Below are 18,719 nucleotides of genomic sequence, written 5' to 3' on the forward strand. Positions count from 1 at the left end.
TGTGAAAAGGAGGCAGCAACCGTGCACACATACTAATTAGGACCCGTAGACAGGATCACACTTTAACGGCCCTTCTAACCACATGCCGCTTTTTGCCAGTGCCTAATTCGGGTTCATGTCTGCTTGGCCAGTAAGTGTCAGTGCTTGGCTCCGTGTGATCATGCCTAACTTCCCACTTTCTACTAACTTCTCTGTATTCCTGTCTCTCTCTCTCTCTCTCACCTGCTGCTGGACATGATGTGTGATGTAAGTTCCTTGTTCATCCATCTCTACTCGTAACAAGCTCCACAGCACCTCAAATGTCAGACTGCACTTTTCGATGTCTGCTTGTACCCCGATTTAATCCATGCCGTTCATTCTTTAGGCACCGTTTTGCAAATCTTATTAACCGCCATTTGCTTTGTCCACGCTTATCTTCGCTCATGCATGCGTTAGGTGTGTGCCGTGTTTGAGCAGGATTACCCGTCCCTGCGCGGGAGCGTCAGTCACCTTCTAGGCAGCGACATCGAGGCGGAGTCGGACATGGACGACGACGTGAGCTCGACGCTGCTCTCGCCCAGCGGCCAGTCCGACGCGCAGACTCTTGCGCTCATGCTGCAAGAGCAGCTTGATGCCATCAATGAGGAGATAAGGTGGGATATCCCAGAGACATCAGTGTGCCCATAGGGGAAAATGTTACAGTGCAAAAGGAAGAAAAAAGAGGGGGAAAAAGTAAAGGAGGGACAGATACGGTCCTGTGCCAAAGTCATGAATCATCCCTCACTCGTTGACTCCAAAGGGGGGGTGGGGGGAGAACAGAAAATCAAATGAATTTTGTCTTTGCGTACTGAAAAGATGGGTACAACTTTGATCAAAGCAGCATTTCCAGCAGCATATTTACGACCAACCATATGCAGCATTGTGTTTTCAAACCCTAGAGTGCAATGCAAAAATATTCATACTAGTTCTACTTTTCCAAATTTGTTCATGTTTCATCCACAAACTTATGTTTATCTTATAGGGATTTTCTATGTTAGACCAATAGAGAGTTTTTCATAGTCATGATGAAAGAGAAGAAGGTGCTTTTGTATTCAGCACCCCTTGAGTAAATCCTTTGCAGCCACAGTGTTTTCTGATGGGAACGGTAAATTTAGGAGGTTTTAGGACCTAACCCTGTTTTATATTTCCCCACAACTTTATCCCCGACCTGTCTGGTGTGTTCCTTGGTCTACATGAGGCTGTCTGTTTGCTACTCTACTCTAACGAACCCACGCAGTTGGTCTACCCCATAAAATCCTAATGAAATACTTTAAAGTTTTTGATTGCAATGGGACAAAATGTAAAAAGGTTCAAGGCGCTGTACTGCACAAACAAGTGTTATTCCCTAGTCTTCAAGTTATTTTGGTGCTTACAAAAATACTAATCTTTGACTTTGAAAATTAATCTTAGAAAAGAGGAATAAATAGAAAAAACATTTTAAATTAAAATAATTCTGAAAATGTCTTTGGTAAAAATTGCTATAAACTGGGATGTTACTGGTCTTGGCGCCTCATTTATACAGTAAGGGGCGGGGCTAGTTATTTTTTGGGGCCTAAGAACAAATGCTTCTTGGCATTTTTCATGTTTTTCATTTGTTTAAAAGAAATATAGTGTGAATAACTACACGTGAAATGATGCTTGGCTGCATTTGTTTGTGTACAGCAGTAAAAAAAAAAAAAACTCCAATGGTTCTTTCTTATTCAGCGTGTTCAGGGTTGTACCCATTTAGGAGAGGGGGACAGGAGGCGGGACAGAGAAAAGCTGTTTCCTCAATGTTTTAAGACAAGGGAGAAACAGCTGAAGAAATTAAATATAATTTAAGCTTCAGTGCAGACGAGGTCCATAAAGTACGGAAGCATGTGCAGTAATCCTGCACTAAATATTGTTACGCTGTTAAAAGGAAGTTGCGTTACAGCGCATAAAAAATAATACACTATCTAATCACTGTTTATGTTAATTAAGAGCGATTGGACTGTGACGTAATGTATGTGCGTGCGTGTGTGTGTTGCGTGCACAGGATGATCCAGGTGGAGAGGGAATCAGCAGAGCTGCGCTCTGAGGAGATTGAGTCCCGGGTGAATAGCGGCAGCATGGACGGTCTCAACGTGACCCTCAGACCCCGAGCGCTGCCCACCTCCGCCACTGCCCAGTCCCTGGCATCGTCCTCCTCCCCGCCCACCAGTGGCCACTCCACGCCTAAGCATCATGGACGCAACCCCAGCCACCATCTAGGAATCATGACTCTGGTCAGAGGGACCATCAGAAATATGAAACACACAGCCATTCATAGATCTATAAATGTATGAGGCTTCTTTTCTGACAGTATGGTTTTTTTATCGTTTTTTTTTTCTGCTAGCCAAGTGACCTGAGGAAACATAGGAGAAAAGTCGCTGTAAGTTTGCACATGCAGCTGAAGTAGGCGAGGTTCACCGGCTTTCATAAGTGGGCTGAGTTGTTCGTGTGACTCTCTTTCAGTCTCCTGTGGAAGTGGACAAAGCTACCATCAAGTGTGAAACGTCACCTCCCTCCTCCCCCCGAAGTTTACGGCTGGAAACCAACTTCGCCCAGTTTACAGGCAGCCTGGAGGACGGGCGAGGGTAAATGCGCACACATCCAGACTCCAACAATGATCAAACAGAACAGCTCTAACACCTGACAAGTGTGTGTTTTTTTATATATATATATTTTACATAATGAAAAAAATACAACATAAGAATGAAAGAAAAATCAGACAGAAAACAGTCAAGAGTTCATGTAGGAAGAGGGACCAATAAGGCCAGGACGGGTGGGCTTTGTACATACAGTTTCATCATAATGTAATCGAATATCGAACATTTTATTTCAGTAATTCAATTTGAAAAAGTGAAACTCAGGTGTCATACTCATTCATCACACACACTTGTATGTTTTAAAGTGTTTATATCATACCATATCATACCAATTTTATTTATAAAGCACTTTAAACACTTACAGGGCCAAAGTGCTATACACAATCATAAAATACAAATAATTAATCAATTATTAATGTTGATTTGGTTGATTATGGTTTACAGCCAATGAAAATCCAACATTTGGTTTCTGAGAGAATTTGAATGTCCCATTGGGCCATGAAAGCTGTTTAAATGTTTTGCTAGTGAACAGTGTGAACACGAGCTGTGCAGTAAATACACTCAGTACTTGTTCTCCATGAAGCAGCGTGGTATGTACTATCTAATATGGAGGCCATCAGCCTGTGGCTCTGCTGTAGCCCAGGTTGCTTTATCAGAGCCCTTTAGCTTGGGTGCATTTTTGGATCAGGTTTTTTTTTATTCTCCATGGGGCTTGGGGTTCATGCACAGTGACACCAGTGTCACAAGGCAGGGGTTGGTAGTGTGGGAACGTGCCACGTCTTGCTGTAGAATGATAGTTTCCTAAAGATGGTCAGCAGAGGGAAGTGTGGAGTCCTGTAGAATTTCCTGCAGGTTGCCTGGTGTTGAATTTGGACTTGATGAAGCATGGCAGGGGACATAGAACCTCAACTTGGATTCTGTGTCTTTCCACTATTCCTCCAGGAGGTTCTTCCCAAATGAAATGCAAAATGTACTTTCATCCTAAAAGAAAAACTCAAAAAGACCAGTTTTTTTCAGGACCACTGAGAAAAACTGGTCTTTTTTTTTTTTTTTGGAGTTTATGAAGCCAGTTGAAGGCCGTGCTTTGAATACATCTGTGCGTGTGTGTGTGATGGTTCTTGAAGTTCTGACTCCAGCTGTCGGTGAATCTCCTAAAAACTTGATAACTGACTTGCTTCACAACATTTTTAAAGGCTTCGGCTATCACTGCCGTTTATGCACCTTTTTTTCCACCACGCTTTTTTCCTTCCGCTAAGTTTCTGTTAAACTCTCTTTTACACCAAATTCTGTGACTGGCTGGTCACATCAGAATCAGAAATACTTTAATAATCCCAGAGGGAAATTACAGCGACGCTAGCGACGACCTTTCGAGGCTCACTGGTTCGATGGAGGGTGTCTGCCGGACAATCGTCAAGTCAGCAGTCCTCTTCCCATCACACGGGAGGCTATAACTGGCGTGGTCTAACATGTTGTGACTGGACCAAAAAGCGGACATGTAGGCACGCAGCTCAGTGAACAGAAATAGTTTGTGAAAAAGTAAGCAAGCTGATAACGCAATCCACAAAGAACATGAAGCACACAACAAGGACAGATGTGCTACCTTAGGCGGGCCAGACAGAAACCATCAGGAGCTTAGATAATGGGGGAAACAGGTGAGTGGCACTGGGCTAAATGAGGAGACGCAGGTGAACGGGATCGATTTAATTACCTGCTGGCTCTGGCAGAAGGAGAATGATCACCAGGGGCAGACAGGGAGGAGACACAAGGAAATAACCCAACAGGATATATGAGCTAAAAATAAAGCACACAAAGAAATGAACTAACAACTAACAAATAAACAACAAGAAAATAAAGAATCAAGGTCATGAAAGGAAATTCAAAACACCTAACACCCACAGATCATACTAATATCATAATAACATGACATTTCTGTATGAAAAATCCTGCTTTTATAAGTCTGTTAGTTTAGCTTTTTGAATGGAATAGGTGGTATAAAACAGCATTTTTGTGTTATTCTAATGTATAGGGATGCATCTGTATAGTATGAAGGAAAGAAATCAGTCATTCTGGATTTTAAAGCTAAGTCCTTTAAATACAATGACAGAAAAAAGGTGATGACAGAGGGCAACAAAATGCATTCTGTAGGACAAAATACTGGAATATGACATTAAAGATTTTTCCAAACAAAATTAAAATTAATCCATAGTGTAAATAATACAATAAAATTAAGACAGATTTGACAACACTGCTGTTCAAATTTTACACTTTTCCAACTGGACATTTATGAAACTGCGCAACAATTTACTAAGATGAGAAACAGACGTTTTGTATAATATTTACAAGGAAACGTCATAAAGGAAAACGAAATAGTGCTTTCCATAAAAGATAAATAATAAGTGTCATTTTAAAATAGGTAAAATTCTTAGCTTACAAATGTACAATGATAAGATTTATGTATATAGTTGAATTTTCTTTACCCCACACGTTCCTAAAATGCGTTCCTAAAATGTCTAACATGCTTTTTGGCTGGTTTCTATATTTTAGAAATTACCGGGAGTTTTGATCCTTACTTTATTAGGTATTTATTTTTTACAATAAATATAAAAACACCTATCTTCTTCTAGACACAAACTCACTTGAATGTGAATGTAATATTTATAATTTTCACGTTTTTTTTTGTTTTTTTTAACTGGATAAATGAAACCGTGTCTCTCGCTCACCGGCCACAGCAAGCAGAAGAAAGGGATCAAGTCATCTATCGGTCGGTTGTTTGGGAAGAAGGAGAAGGGTCGGATGGAGCAGACTGTTGGCAGGGATGGACAGTCTCTACCAGCCTTAACAGGTTCTCTGTGCACTAGATGCTGTAGAAGTACAGCGACGATGAAGAGGAGACGAAGGTAACACAAGCTGCTGTTGTGTTTCAGACTTTGAGATGAGCATCGGTGACACTATGACTCTGGGCAAACTGGGCACGCAGGCTGAGAGGGACCGAAGGATGAAGAAAAAGTAAAAGATTATTTGTTTGGAGCTGTTGTTTTGTTTTTCTTGTTGCAGTAGTTTTGAACCATTCTTCTCTTGCTTGTGTCTCCGTCTAACTTTGCATTGAATTCGCTCAGACATGAGCTTCTGGAAGATGCAAGGAAAAGAGGTCTTCCATTCGCACAGTGGGATGGTCCCACGGTCGTTTCATGGCTGGAGGTATTTCACTGATCCACCTGACCAGAAATTACCAGGGGGAAAAAAAAAAAGCTTTTGTGCTCTGTAATGCTGCCTTCACATCAGCCGCTGTGCGTTTGTGGCGACCGTGGTGCTGACGTTTGTCGTCTTGATGGCTCTGAACAGCTGTGGGTGGGGATGCCAGCCTGGTATGTGGCTGCCTGTCGTGCCAACGTGAAGAGTGGAGCCATCATGTCCGCCCTTTCCGACACAGAGATCCAAAGAGAGATTGGGATCAGCAACCCTCTGCACAGACTCAAACTGCGTTTGGCCATCCAGGAAATGGTCTCCCTCACCAGCCCCTCGGCGCCGCTGACCTCCAGAACGGTAAACAAGCGCAGCCAGTACACCCCTGTCTACACAAGTGATTCCCTTTTTGTTTTGTTTTTTGTTTTTTTTTAAAGGGGATCAGTTGTGCATGCAAGAAACGTACGGTACCCTGCTAAAGTTATCATTCCCCTTAAACATTTTCTCATTCTGTCACGTCATAACCACAAGCTTCAATGTACTTTGAGATTTTAGATGATGGATCAACAAAACTGTGGCCTGCGTAAACATTTTACCCCTTGTACGCTTTATGCACCTAAACATAATACAAGGAAACAACCACCTTTTCAATTTACCTGATTTATCTCATTATAAATCTGTTCTATGAAGCCCAATATCATGAAGACCAGGGAGTAGAGCAGACAGGTCAGGCGTAAAGTTGTGGAGAAGTTCAAGGATCAGGTGATGTATCAGAAGCTCTGAACATCTCAGAGAGCACTGCTCCATCCGTTCTCAGAAAATGGAAATAATGCAACTCACCTGTGAACCCACCAAGACATGGCCAGCCACCTAAACTGACAGGTCAGGCAAGCAGAGCATTACTAAAGAAGCAGCCTAGAGGCCTGTGGTAGCTCTGGATGAGCTGCAGAGATCCACAGCTCATGTGGGAGGCCTTTATGGACTTAGCTACGCCATAAATATGGATTTTATGGAATGTGGGGAGCAGAGAACTTTGATTCAAAGACAGCCAAAGGAGGTCCTATTTGCAGTTTTTTTTACAAGCCATGTAGGGGGCACAGCAGAAGAGATCAGAATTTAACTTGATTGGAGTCTGCAGAAGACTTGAGACTGGGGTGAAGGTTCATCTTTGGGTCCAGTTAAAGTCCACAATCTGTGGCAGCACTTGAAAATTGCTCTTTTCAGACAAACCTCTAGCTATATGAGCTTAAGCAGCAAATTTCCACCTCTAGAAATGCAACGATGGTGAAGACAGACCCCTAATGACTTACTTCTATAGTCCCTGCAAGTGAACTAATTTGCACTTTACATAGAGTTAATAACAAAATGTTATCGTGTCTAGTAAAATGATACATCAATAAAATAAAATACGTCAAGGTTTGTTGCGATGTGACAAAATGTGGAATATCTAAAGGGGTTTGAATGCTTTTTCAAGGCACTGTAAGCAGCAGCGTGCATGAACCTGGAGAAACTATTTAATCCTGAGATATAACACTTGTGGACACGTTACCCCTGCACTCAAGATCCTTTCATTACTCCTGGCCCTTACTTTGCATGCTCAGGTGATACGTCTTCATTGTAATTAGTCCTTTTTTTATTTTAAATTCAGCAGCTTTTAATGGCATGGTTTATTTTTTTAAACAATAGCAAAGGAGTAGACCCTGATATATCTAGAAGCTACCTGCTTACCTGCTTGAAATACACTCCCTTCCTTGGCATCACTCAACAAAATGTTTGTCTGTGTGTGTGCGTGTGTGTGTGTGTGTGTGTGGTGGGCGGATGGATATGTGTGAAAACGCGCACGTGAGTGCCCTCCTGGGTGTGTCTTTGCGTGCACACGTATGATGCCTTTGTTTTTTGTGTGTTTGTGCGTGTGTGTGTTGCGTGCGTGCGTGTGTGTGTTTCTGTCCTCCGAGCAGTCCTCCGGAAATGTGTGGGTGACTCATGAAGAGATGGAGAACCTGGCTTCCTCCACCAAAGCGGTCAGTACCATCTGGGTGCTCCCCTCCATGTTAACCCCACCCAGCACTCTCTCACACTCACACCGGTCCCTTTCGGCAACACACATATGTCCTCTCCCTCTGCAGACCCCTCATAAAGACCCACAACGTCACACACTAACACCTTTTTTTTGCACCGCTGCTCTTATTTGAACGTAGCTGTTGGATGTAACAGATGCAGCATGTGGACTGCATTGGTAATGGGAATGCTACTGTGTTAGCAGAGGATAAACTGAGAAGATATTTGTGTGTCTTTCTAAATTTATATTTTGTGTGTGTGTGCGTGTGTGTGTTTGATTAGCCCCTGTCTTGCTAACCTTGTACGTTGTCTCCACCATGCTGCCACTAAGGAGAATGAGGAGGGCAGCTGGGCACAGGTGAGGCTGCTGATTGGCTAACGCCGCTCTGATTTCACAAACTGAATCTGAAACCAGGACTGAAACCAGTCTGATGTAATAATTTTCCTAAAGTATTCACAACTCCTGAAACTTTTTTTTATTTTTTTATAATGTTACAGCAGAAACTTTGATGGATTTTATTGGGATTTTAGAGCACCGTGATGATTTTAAATGGGAATTGAGATGCTGCATGGTTAAATAAACATCTGAAAAGTGTGACATGTATTGAGCCGTTCTCGGTCCACACTGTGTTACAGTCTTTCATGGTTTGTCTCTCCTGTCAAATTTACACACCATCCTCTTTGTCAAATTTACTCAGCCTCAGTTAGATTGGATGGAGAGCATCTGTAAACATTTATTTCCAAGTCTTGATGCAAATATTTATTTGGATTTAGGCATGGACTTTGAGTGGGCCATTAACAAATTGTATCTTATACTCCCATTTTAGCTCTATTCAATTCAATTCAATTAGTTTCAATTGAAAGCCTTTAATGTAATTGTACACGCAGACATCGAAAATCAATGCACGTCTTGTAGCTCATTCTTTAAAAAAATAAATAAAAATAAACACATGAGATTGAGAATAAAATATGAGAGAGATTAGACATTTCTTTAAATAATACTCATGACAGGTGTATTATTGTTGGTATTTACGCTTAATTTCAGTCGGATGAAAACATTTTTAAAAAAATCTTGAGGTGTGGTATCAGATGGATGGATTCATATAACAGCTTCCTGATGGCAGCAGCTCAAACAGATCAACTATTTTGCAGACTTGCTCTGTGTTTAGGTGCATTCATCTTCTCATCAACTGCGTCTAGCTTCTCTGTCCAAGCTGAAGAATACGATCCCGACAGCATCATGCTGCCACCGCCATGTTTCACTGCAGGGATGGTTTGTTCCTGCTGACGTCTGCGTTAGTTTCCCTACTCCATACATTTTGTTTTGCAAAAAGGCCATAAACATTAATTCTGCACTCATCAAATGCAGGCCACACTCTTCAGATCTTTATTTGTAAAGGAATTAAAAAAAAAAAAAGAATTTTCCTTGCACTTTACTACCGTGTTGGTACACGCAACGAATCATATCCCAGTAAAATACATTCAAGTTTGAAATGAAACTGTTTACTATGGACAAAGTGTCTTTCAGCTTGATTTGAATCCTAAAATTTAAATAAAATTGTGTTTGTATTTTATTAGTAGCAATTAAAAGAGTTACAATAAAATCTTTGTTTTTATTTCCTGTTTATTATTGAGATCCTTTCCACCGCCTCTAAAATATTAAAGAGGTTGGTTTGTTTTGTCTTGCGATGGGGACACGCGTGTAACATTTTCTGCTCTTGTCCCTTCAGACTTTAGCATATGGCGACATGAATCACGAGTGGATAGGAAACGAGTGGCTGCCCAGCCTCGGCCTGCCTCAGTACCGCTCCTACTTCATGGAGTGTCTGGTTGATGCGCGCATGCTGGACCATCTGACCAAAAAGGACCTGAGAAGCCACCTAAAGATGGTGGACAGCTTTCACAGGTCTGCATCCCCGACACTTCACCCAGCTGCTGCTGTTTGAATCTGCTTTACCTCCAGTCCGATAACTGGACGCGTGAACTCCGGAGACGGAAAGTATAGTGATTCATATCTACGTGTGCTTTTTTTATGTGTGTGTGTGTGTCCCAGGGCCAGTCTGCAGTATGGAATTATGTGCTTGAAAAGACTCAATTATGACAGGAAAGAGCTGGACCGCCGTAGAGATGACAGCCAGCACGATATGAAAGGTACCGTCTACACACAGTCATCGTGCCTCTCCTACTTCATCGAGGGGGGAAAAAAAAAAAAAAAAAAAAAAACGTTTTTCTGGAGTACCATCATCTGATGGTGTCAATTTGTTCTTTGCATTGAAACAGGTGCTCTTTAAACTGTCAAGCAGCCAGTCTTATGATCTAAAGCACCACTTGCGTGCGGAGTGCCCCACACACACGCTGGCCCGCACGTTTAAATCCAGCCGTCCCTCTCGCCCTTTTGACCTTGAGCTCAGCACATGAACTTGACTCAGCTGTCGTTTCAGATCACAGTCCAGCTCACACACACACACACACACACTCACACACGCACAGGTTGCGCCTATTCCCACTTGGAGAGCCGGCTGACAGCTGTGCTTTAAATGAACAAAGGGAGTGTGCCGGAGGGTTGACGCCATGCGGACACGCACATTAAAAGCCTTCTATCGCTCGCTCGCTAAACGCTTCCATTTGCTTGTTTATGAGGCACATGAGGTGAGGTGTTTGTTTAACGCCGTGCCACCGCTCCGTTTTCATTTCAGATGTGTTGGTGTGGACCAACGAGCAGGTGATCCACTGGGTCCAGTCCATCGGTCTGAGGGAATACAGCGGCAACCTGCTGGAGAGCGGCGTTCACGGGGCGCTCATCGCTCTCGATGAAACCTTCGATTACAGCAGCCTGGCGCTTATCCTGCAGATCCCCATGCAAAACACGCAGGTAGCTACACAGGGAACAGCTACAGTACGTGCACTTAATGATTCTGGTGGGTATGACCACATTTTATTTAAGGCTGCTTCATCCGTTGCTACATGTTATGAAGTTTTAAAAGGGGTGGGTTAGGATTTATGAAGCAAGATTCTGTACAAGCAGTGGATATTTTACCTGCAATGGATAACTCTATTAGCATCTTCACCCAATATAAACTGAGATTAGTTGGTCCCTGAGGTTGCAGCTCACAGCAATATATATGGAAACGGCAAGACCAAAGTAGACTGCAGACGTCTGAAAACAATCAGCCCGACAATTTCATTTTGTCCTAGAGCTGCGGTTTGAGACGCACGTAAAAACGGGCAAGTGTGAGGATTTTAGGGAGTTTGGCAATGGGCAAATTGTGATGACTCGACTACATTTAAAGTTTTCTCCTGGACTCAAGTGGTCAGTATCTTTGAAAAGTTGTTTGACGAAATTGACAGGGATGGACTAAAATTCTCAAAATGGTGGTGTTAAATTTGCTAAACAAGTCAAATGCCGGTTTTCATTTTAGAAAAATGTTGTAGATGGAAATGTGTTGTGTAGGAGCTGCTGACCAGTTTGAGTCTCCGTGCTAACCCTGCGTCCTGCCACAAACTGGAAAACGGTTCAGAAACGGTTCAGAAACGGTATGAGGAGCACAAGTTTTAGGTGTTGATTTAGTCCCCGGGTTCCCGAATCAAATTGTATGTTAAGATGGACAAACAAGGCAGCTCCATAATGTGTCCCTCCTCGTAACTTACAGTTCTTAAAGAATCTTGTGCCAGATACTACAGCCCACTCTCACACTGCAAAAACAGAACTAAAAATAAGTAAAAATTTTCTTGAAACTATTGTATTTGTCCTTGATTTCAGCAGGTAAATAAGATTATCTGCCAATGGAAAGAGTAATGTTAACCCTAAAATAAGATAATTAGATACACTGCACTTGAAATAAGTTGATGGAGACGGGCTCTTCCTATTTTAAGTGCAAAAATCTTATTCCATTGGCAAATAATCTTATTTACCTACTCAAATAAAGTAGTAATACACTAATTTCAGGAAAATTTTAACTTATTTTAGTTCTGTTTTTGCAGTGCAGTGGTCTAGTGGACTCCATTCGTTGATGGAATGGAGTCCACTAGACTATCCAGGCTATTAGGCTAATGGTCTGATCAAGGTTTGAAATAATTTGGTGTGTTTTGTATGTTTTTTCAGGCAAGGCAGGTCCTAGAGAGGGAGTTTAACAACCTTCTGGCCTTGGGAACAGACCGCCGACTGGAGGAGGTGACTGTCTTTGACAGCTGACAGCTTTATTTTCAGCAGCGTTTAAGAGTTATCGCTTATCTCCATGTTTTATTCTCATAAAATGTTTTACTGTTTCCTCCTTATAGACAGCCTAACCTTGCTTTTTTTTAATCTTTTATCTTACAGAGTGGAGATGACAAGTCATTCCGGCGCTCACCATCATGGCGCAAGAGGTTTCGGGCTCGTGAGGGAGGGACGGGTCTAGGGATGATGGCAGGCTCCATGGAGACCCTACCTGCTGGCTTCCGCATGCCCGCTATGTCGATGCCGCCCTCCATGACTTTGGCTGCCAAGAAACAACTCCAGCCTGAAGGTTTGTCACAATGCTAGCCGTTCTAACTCCAGTTTATGCATTTCCCTCTATGTAACGACTCTCTGGTCTGCCTGACTGACTAACTGCATGTTGTCTTTTGTCTCCCGCTGTGCTCAACAACTACTTTGCCATGCCCTGTTAAGCCCCTCCCCCTGCGCCACCGAGACTCGACCCCTCGGCAGTGCGGACCTATTCCTGCTAACGACACTCTACTTTCTAATAGGGAGCACTAGTGCTAACAGGTAAGCTAGTAGGCTTTTCTGAGCGTTTACCTGCGCTTGTTGGTTGGTGGACTATAAACTGGTAGTCAAGTAGGAAGGAGTGCTAACTTGACAGTCATTGATAAAAAGAGGGTAAGCCAAAAAAGGTAATTGCCAAAGAAGATGCCTCTTCATATAGTAGAGTGAGCAGGTGTATTTATAAAAGGGTTAAGTGAAGGAAGAAAGTGCAGTGGGAAAAAGTGCATAAGCAACAGGGATATCTGAGCCTTGCCAGAATTTTGAAGTAAAGCCCACTGAAGAGTTTGGGGGAGATTAAAAAGGTCTGGAGTGCAGGTGACTTCAAGAGCCACCACACAAAGAAGTATCCAGGACATGGGCTCCACCGAACGCTCCCTTTAAGAAGCACAAAATCCAAGTCGCTTGAAGTCCAGCATGAAGTTGATGATTTGAAGAGCCCTGTCGTCTGCTGGTGTTGGTTCACTGTGTTTTCTGATGTCTAAAGTCAGCTTAGATGTCCACATTTTTAGAGCCCTTCATCCTTACCGCTGCTGACAAGCCTTGTGGGGATGGGGATTTTTAATTTTCCACTGTGAATCTATGCAGTACTGTCAAGAGGAAGATGAGAAATACCCGACCCAAAAATACAGATGAGCTGAAAGCCACTAAGGCCGGGTTTCCTTACCATCTCACCGGAGACACATGCTGCACTAATACAGTACTTCATGCAAAAGAAGTAGTGAGTGGATATAGTGTACATCATATACTGTAGATATAATGTACTTATCTGCAGGATATATCTGTATTTAAAAGTCATTATTTGTTGGTCTGATGTCATATTGTAGTTTTCCAACAAGTGAATTTGGGGCTTTTCTTAGCTGTAAGTCATAATTATAAATTGTATGTTTAATGATATTCAAATGTATTAATATGGTGTTCTAGGCTTCTGAGAACTGAGAATTTCAAAAAGTAAACTTAAACACATCAGCAGCATATTATAAGGGACCTAGTCACATATTTTGAATATAAAAAATAAAACACAAAAATCTGTATATTCATCTTCAAATAAAACAATATATGCAAAGTGTTTATCAAGATTCTAAAAGTCCTTTCAGAACCCGAAAAGAACTTTGCACCGGGTGTGTTGTTCACCAGACTTAAACATTGCTGTGCCGTCTGCCGGCAGTACCGCGGGACCATCAGAAGACAAGATGGCGACATTTGAAGCAGCCACTTTAAGAGCCAGCAGACTGTCCTGCAACGCCTCGCAGTAACTTGACAGTTCAGACCGGTAATCTACAGGGTTAGGGTTAGGGTTGCTTAATCTCTTTTTTTTCACACCCCCGCTGATGGCGGGCGTTGTTGACTCGCTCGGCTCCATCACGGACATATATACGTAGATGCCTCATTGAGCACTGAATCACATGTCAACGCCATATTGGAAGTGGCATAGTGGAGCGATTCCTAGAAGATGCCTCATTCATGTGCTGCGTGGATTTGTGCCAACCAATTTACAGTACAAACCGGGTCTACTGGTATTATCTTTCACGGGTATATTTATTTATTTATTAATTATAACGTCGTATATATGTCTGTTGGCTCCATTGTTGCTCCTAGTTTACTCATTGCGTGCATGCGCAATATCGTACTTAGTGTTTTAGTAAATATAGCTGCACAAAAGCGGTTTGTTTACTAACAAATACAACCAAAACAAAGTGTAAAACACAAAAATAGAATCTAATAAGCCAACAGGGCGTGGCCATGTCATCGCAAAACCTTTGTATGCAACCAGAGTGAGCTACTGGCTTAGAAATTCATAAAGGCATAGTACGTGACCAGGCTCCTTTTTAAGGAGCACCTTCAGAAAGCATAATTGAATATGAAAAGATGAGACAAAAGTCTCCCTGGAAACAAAGACGTGTAAATCAATGAAGAATGACTTGAACGTTTCCACAATGCTGAGTGTTAAAATCTAATTTTCCTTGCTCTCTTGTCTCTTACTCTCTTTTCCAGTGCGTTCTCATTACCTATACGGACACATGCTTGCGGCCTTTTTGAGAGTGATATGCCAAATCTGGAGAGGGAAGGATTGGGTGCGCCAAGAGGGGGGCGGAGTCTTCTCCCCTCTCACGCCCAGCCTCACCTCCCAAACTTTCATCTCTCTCCTCCCCTCTGGACTCGTGCAATACAGGGGGCACCTCTGACCTTTGCTCTCCGAGAGCACTCGTTGGCTGCTTTCCACTGCTGCTGTAAAAGAGGCTCGTCCCTGTCTCGCCTTGTTTACCCCCAGTGCTCCCAGTAGCCTCGTTGTTGTGGTGTCATGTTCCCGCTCTCCTCGTCTCAGCTGTGGGGTCTCGTCCTGGTTTCCGATCCTCCCGAAATGGCCAAGACCAAACAAATCTTCCTGTGTTAACACGCGACAGTGGTGAAAAAAAAAAAAAAAGATCTAAGGAGATGATGAGCAAGTCGTTGCTTTGTACTGGAGAGTGATGAATACTTGTATAAATGGCAGATCGCTCTGCACATTACCCTTCAACCGGTTATGCAAGGTATTACTCATTTATCATCTCTGTACAGAAAAATGGATGACTTATGTTTTTTATAGAAATATTATATATATACATAATATATATATTGGAAATATATATGGAAAGTAACATAATATTGCTGTTTGAAACCCAATGCCCTGTATTCGATAGTGACTGTTCTCTTTCTCCTTCTTCCCTTTCTCTCTGTGTTGGACCTTTTGCGTGTTGTTTGCTGTGCGCCGTGTGTGAATAATTGGTGGGAGGGACTCACTAAAAGGAAGTGTGCGTTTTTACAAGGACTCTTCACCGGTTCATGGGTCCAATTCTATCTTCTTCTCCTCTAATCCAATCTCCCCCATCCCACCCCTCCCCACTCCCAACCTTTTGACACGATGTAGCTGTAATTTCTCTTCCTCTCTTTGCCTCTGTCGCCTTCTGTATGACGCTTGGTAGCCTACAGAGAGAAATTTAATGTGAGCCTTGAATAAGGTGTGTCTGAGCGTGCGTGTGTGTGTGTGTGTGCGTGTGTGTGCGCGTGTGTCTGTGTGTGTGTGTGGACACTGTAGCTCAATTCTGTCAATTCCAAACTTTCTCTCATGTCAGATAATATATTGCTGCTTTACATCAGTCAGTGACTTCCACTGCTCTACACTGCCCTTCCAAAGCATCCAAAGCCCTTGAAGTTTTGTCACGTTACAATCACAAACCTCCATGTTTTGTTTAATCGGGATTTTACGCGACGTATTGATCCACTCTAGGGAATAATTGGGAACTGAAATGAAAAAAGGATAAAGGTTTTTTTTTTCGAAATGTTTCGCAAACGAAACACTGAAACGTGTGGCATGCGTTATTATTCAGTCCTCGGCGCTTTGTACACTGCAAAAATGGATCTAAAAATAAGTAAAATGTTCTTAAAGTTGGTGTATTTGTCCTTGATTTGAGCAGGTAAATAAGATGATCTGCCAATGGAATAAGATTTGTGCTCTTAAAACAGGAACAATTCATCTCCATCATCTTATTTCAAGTGCAGGATGTCTAATTATCTTAATTTAGGGGTCAAAATACTCATTCCATTGTCAGATAATCTGATTTACCTGCTCAAATCAAGGACAAATACACTAACTTTAAGAACATTTTACTTATTTTTAGATACATTTTTGCAGTGTAGACCCACCATTTGCTGCAATTACACCATTCTACATCTTTTGCTTTGCGAACTACGGTGGCTCAAACCCAGCCGAGTTGCATAGATGTTCAACCACAAATTCTCAGTTGGATGTAGGTGTGGCATTTTAATGGATTATTCCAACAAATGATTGTGCTTTGATCTGAACCATCCCATCGTGGGCCTCATTGTATTCTCAGGGTTGTCGTCCCGGTTTAAGTCGAACCCTGACCTCAGTCTTGAGTCTTTTGAAGTCTCTTGCATGTTTTCATCCAGTGTTGCCCTCTATGCAAGATGTTTCTACCGCCATGTTTCATAGTAGGCCGGTTTGTTTCAGGGTTATTATGTGCAGTGTTACTTATCCCTGCATAGTGTTTTGCACATAATTATCAATTTTGCTCTCATCTCTCCATGGCACTGTCTTACAGCTTCACTGTGTCCCCTTCACAGCTTGTGGGAAACTTCTCATGGCTTTCTATCAACAACTGATCTCTTCTTGCCACTGTTCTATAAGGGCCAGATTTCTGGAGTACATAAGTAATTGTTCTCTGAAACTCTCCTCCAGAGTCACCTTTGGACTCTTGGCTGCTTCTCTAAATAATTCTCTCTCCTGCTTGACCTTTCTGTCTAGTTGGAAAACCACGTCTTGCTATGTGTGCAGTTGGGCCATAGCCTTTCTAATTTTCTGATGACGGTGTGAACAGTGAGAAGTCCAAACCTTGTGATATTCTTTTACAACCTAACTCTGCTTTGCACTTCCTCACAACTTCATCTCTGACCTGTCTGCTGCGTTCCTTGGTCTTCGCGATGCTGTTTGTTCATTAATGTTGTCTAACAAACCTCAGAGGCCTTCACAGACCAGCTGGACATATTGAAATTAGACGGACCCTAAAAGGCAAATGGTCGCACAGATAGGTGACAGATATACCTGATGTCCGTACACGTTGAGTATCGTAACCAAAGTCAGATTCCTCCATTGTGCCACGCAGTAGTGCCCCGTAAAGCTGATTCTCATTCTGAGTGAAGGGAGCTATAAGTCAAAGCGCACGCCACACTTTTAAGACTTGTATTCTGGTACACAGTACTCCTGACCAATCCAAATAAAACGTGTTTTGGGTTGTAATGTGAGAAAATGTTAAAAGTTTAAGGGGTGTGAATACCATTGTAAGGCAGTGTAACTCACAGACATGTTTGATCCTCCTTCATCACCTCACATTCAGTTTTTATGAAGATATGCCAGTGGGATGTCTATACACCCGGATGACCAACTTCTCCAATGAGAACACAGCATCTGAACTTGTGAACTGCTGAATGGCTGTACAATCTTTTTTTTATTATTATTATTAATAATATTGTTATTTATTTTACAGATTTTTCCAAGGTGTCTAAAAGGTGTAATGTGCTATGTGGCAGCTATGAGTACTGTGTCTTTATTCCAGGTGTGAAACAATGCTGACAAATCAAGATTTTATTATTTGGCCATCTGAAAAAAATGTACTGTATTTATGACACTATATAGAAATAAGTAAAGCTGTTTTTTAAAGAACTTGGACTCTGTGTTCCTTTCTGAAGTTCTCAGTACTTTAATATGGAATGCCAAAGGGCTAAAAATGTATTTAACAAATAAAATATTGTGAAGTAATTATTTACTTGAATAAATAAGGGAAATATACAAAGTGACAATGAAATTGTGAAAAAACAGAATACTGAAACAAGAATCACCTCATTATTGAATATTTTTCATTCCTCTTTAAAAACATGTATAATAATGCAAAATTTATTTCACAGAAATTTTTTTCACAATAATACAAATTATAGTTGAGGCAGTTACATTTAATTCTATCAGTTTTTATTTCAAAATGTATTTTTTTAAGTTATTTCAAAAGCGTGTTTTCCCAACTGCCTATTTATTTCATAATAACACTTTTCAGCAGAAGTGAAGAGAAACAGGGCGGGGCAAGCGGTATGATTGGCTGCTTCTTTACCCAGACAAAAGCAATCCAACACAGAGTCCCATGTAAACTGTCCAATAAGCAGCCAGAAAAAACGAATCGCTTTTTAAGGATCATCAATGGGGGTGCAGGTCCAACCCACTGACCCTGATTGGCAGGTGAAATGCTTCTGCCGAAAAATGTCATTATGAAATAAAAACTGCTGGAATTAAATAATGATGCCTCAATTATAATTTCTATTATTGTGGAAAATGTTTATGTGAATTTTTTAATATATTATCATGCATATTCTAAAGAAGATTGAAGAACTATTTCATAATAATGATGCAACAATTTTATATACATTCAGTTATTTTAAAATGTCAATGTCACTTTGTATATTTATCTGTTATTGATTCAAGGAAATAATTATTTCATTATGTTTATTTATGTGTTTAATTTGGAGCACTTTGGTGTTCCATACCTTAAAACCACGAGACAGCA

General features: G+C 41.6%; 1 protein-coding gene across 8 annotated transcripts in view; it reads left to right on the plus strand.

Moving 5' to 3' along the window:
* Positions 1–15,034, plus strand: part of ppfia4 (PTPRF interacting protein alpha 4) — a 101,486-nt gene extending 86,452 nt beyond the window's left edge. For 3 of the 8 annotated variants that reach the window (XM_036151350.1, XM_036151351.1, XM_036151353.1), the window contains 16 exons: positions 436–632; positions 2,036–2,264; positions 2,375–2,410; positions 2,494–2,615; positions 5,357–5,469; positions 5,552–5,633; positions 5,744–5,825; positions 5,970–6,170; positions 7,769–7,831; positions 8,200–8,226; positions 9,599–9,774; positions 9,922–10,019; positions 10,565–10,740; positions 11,971–12,039; positions 12,187–12,373; positions 14,605–15,034. In XM_036151350.1, the coding sequence (XP_036007243.1) occupies positions 436–632; positions 2,036–2,264; positions 2,375–2,410; positions 2,494–2,615; positions 5,357–5,469; positions 5,552–5,633; positions 5,744–5,825; positions 5,970–6,170; positions 7,769–7,831; positions 8,200–8,226; positions 9,599–9,774; positions 9,922–10,019; positions 10,565–10,740; positions 11,971–12,039; positions 12,187–12,373; positions 14,605–14,795 (2,049 nt within the window). In that variant the 3' untranslated portion in view covers positions 14,796–15,034. Of the gene's footprint in view, position 1; positions 247–435; positions 633–2,035; positions 2,265–2,374; positions 2,411–2,493; positions 2,616–5,356; positions 5,470–5,551; positions 5,634–5,743; positions 5,826–5,969; positions 6,171–7,768; positions 7,832–8,199; positions 8,227–9,598; positions 9,775–9,921; positions 10,020–10,564; positions 10,741–11,970; positions 12,040–12,186; positions 12,374–12,516; positions 12,616–14,604 lie in introns of those variants that run through there. The other 5 variants (XM_036151354.1, XM_036151356.1, XM_036151352.1 and 2 more) reach the window with 3 other exon arrangements.
* The last annotated feature ends 3,685 nt before the right edge of the window (positions 15,035–18,719 follow it).

Source organism: Fundulus heteroclitus, chromosome 20 (genome assembly GCF_011125445.2).
Source record: "Fundulus heteroclitus isolate FHET01 chromosome 20, MU-UCD_Fhet_4.1, whole genome shotgun sequence".
NCBI lineage: Eukaryota > Metazoa > Chordata > Actinopteri > Cyprinodontiformes > Fundulidae > Fundulus > Fundulus heteroclitus.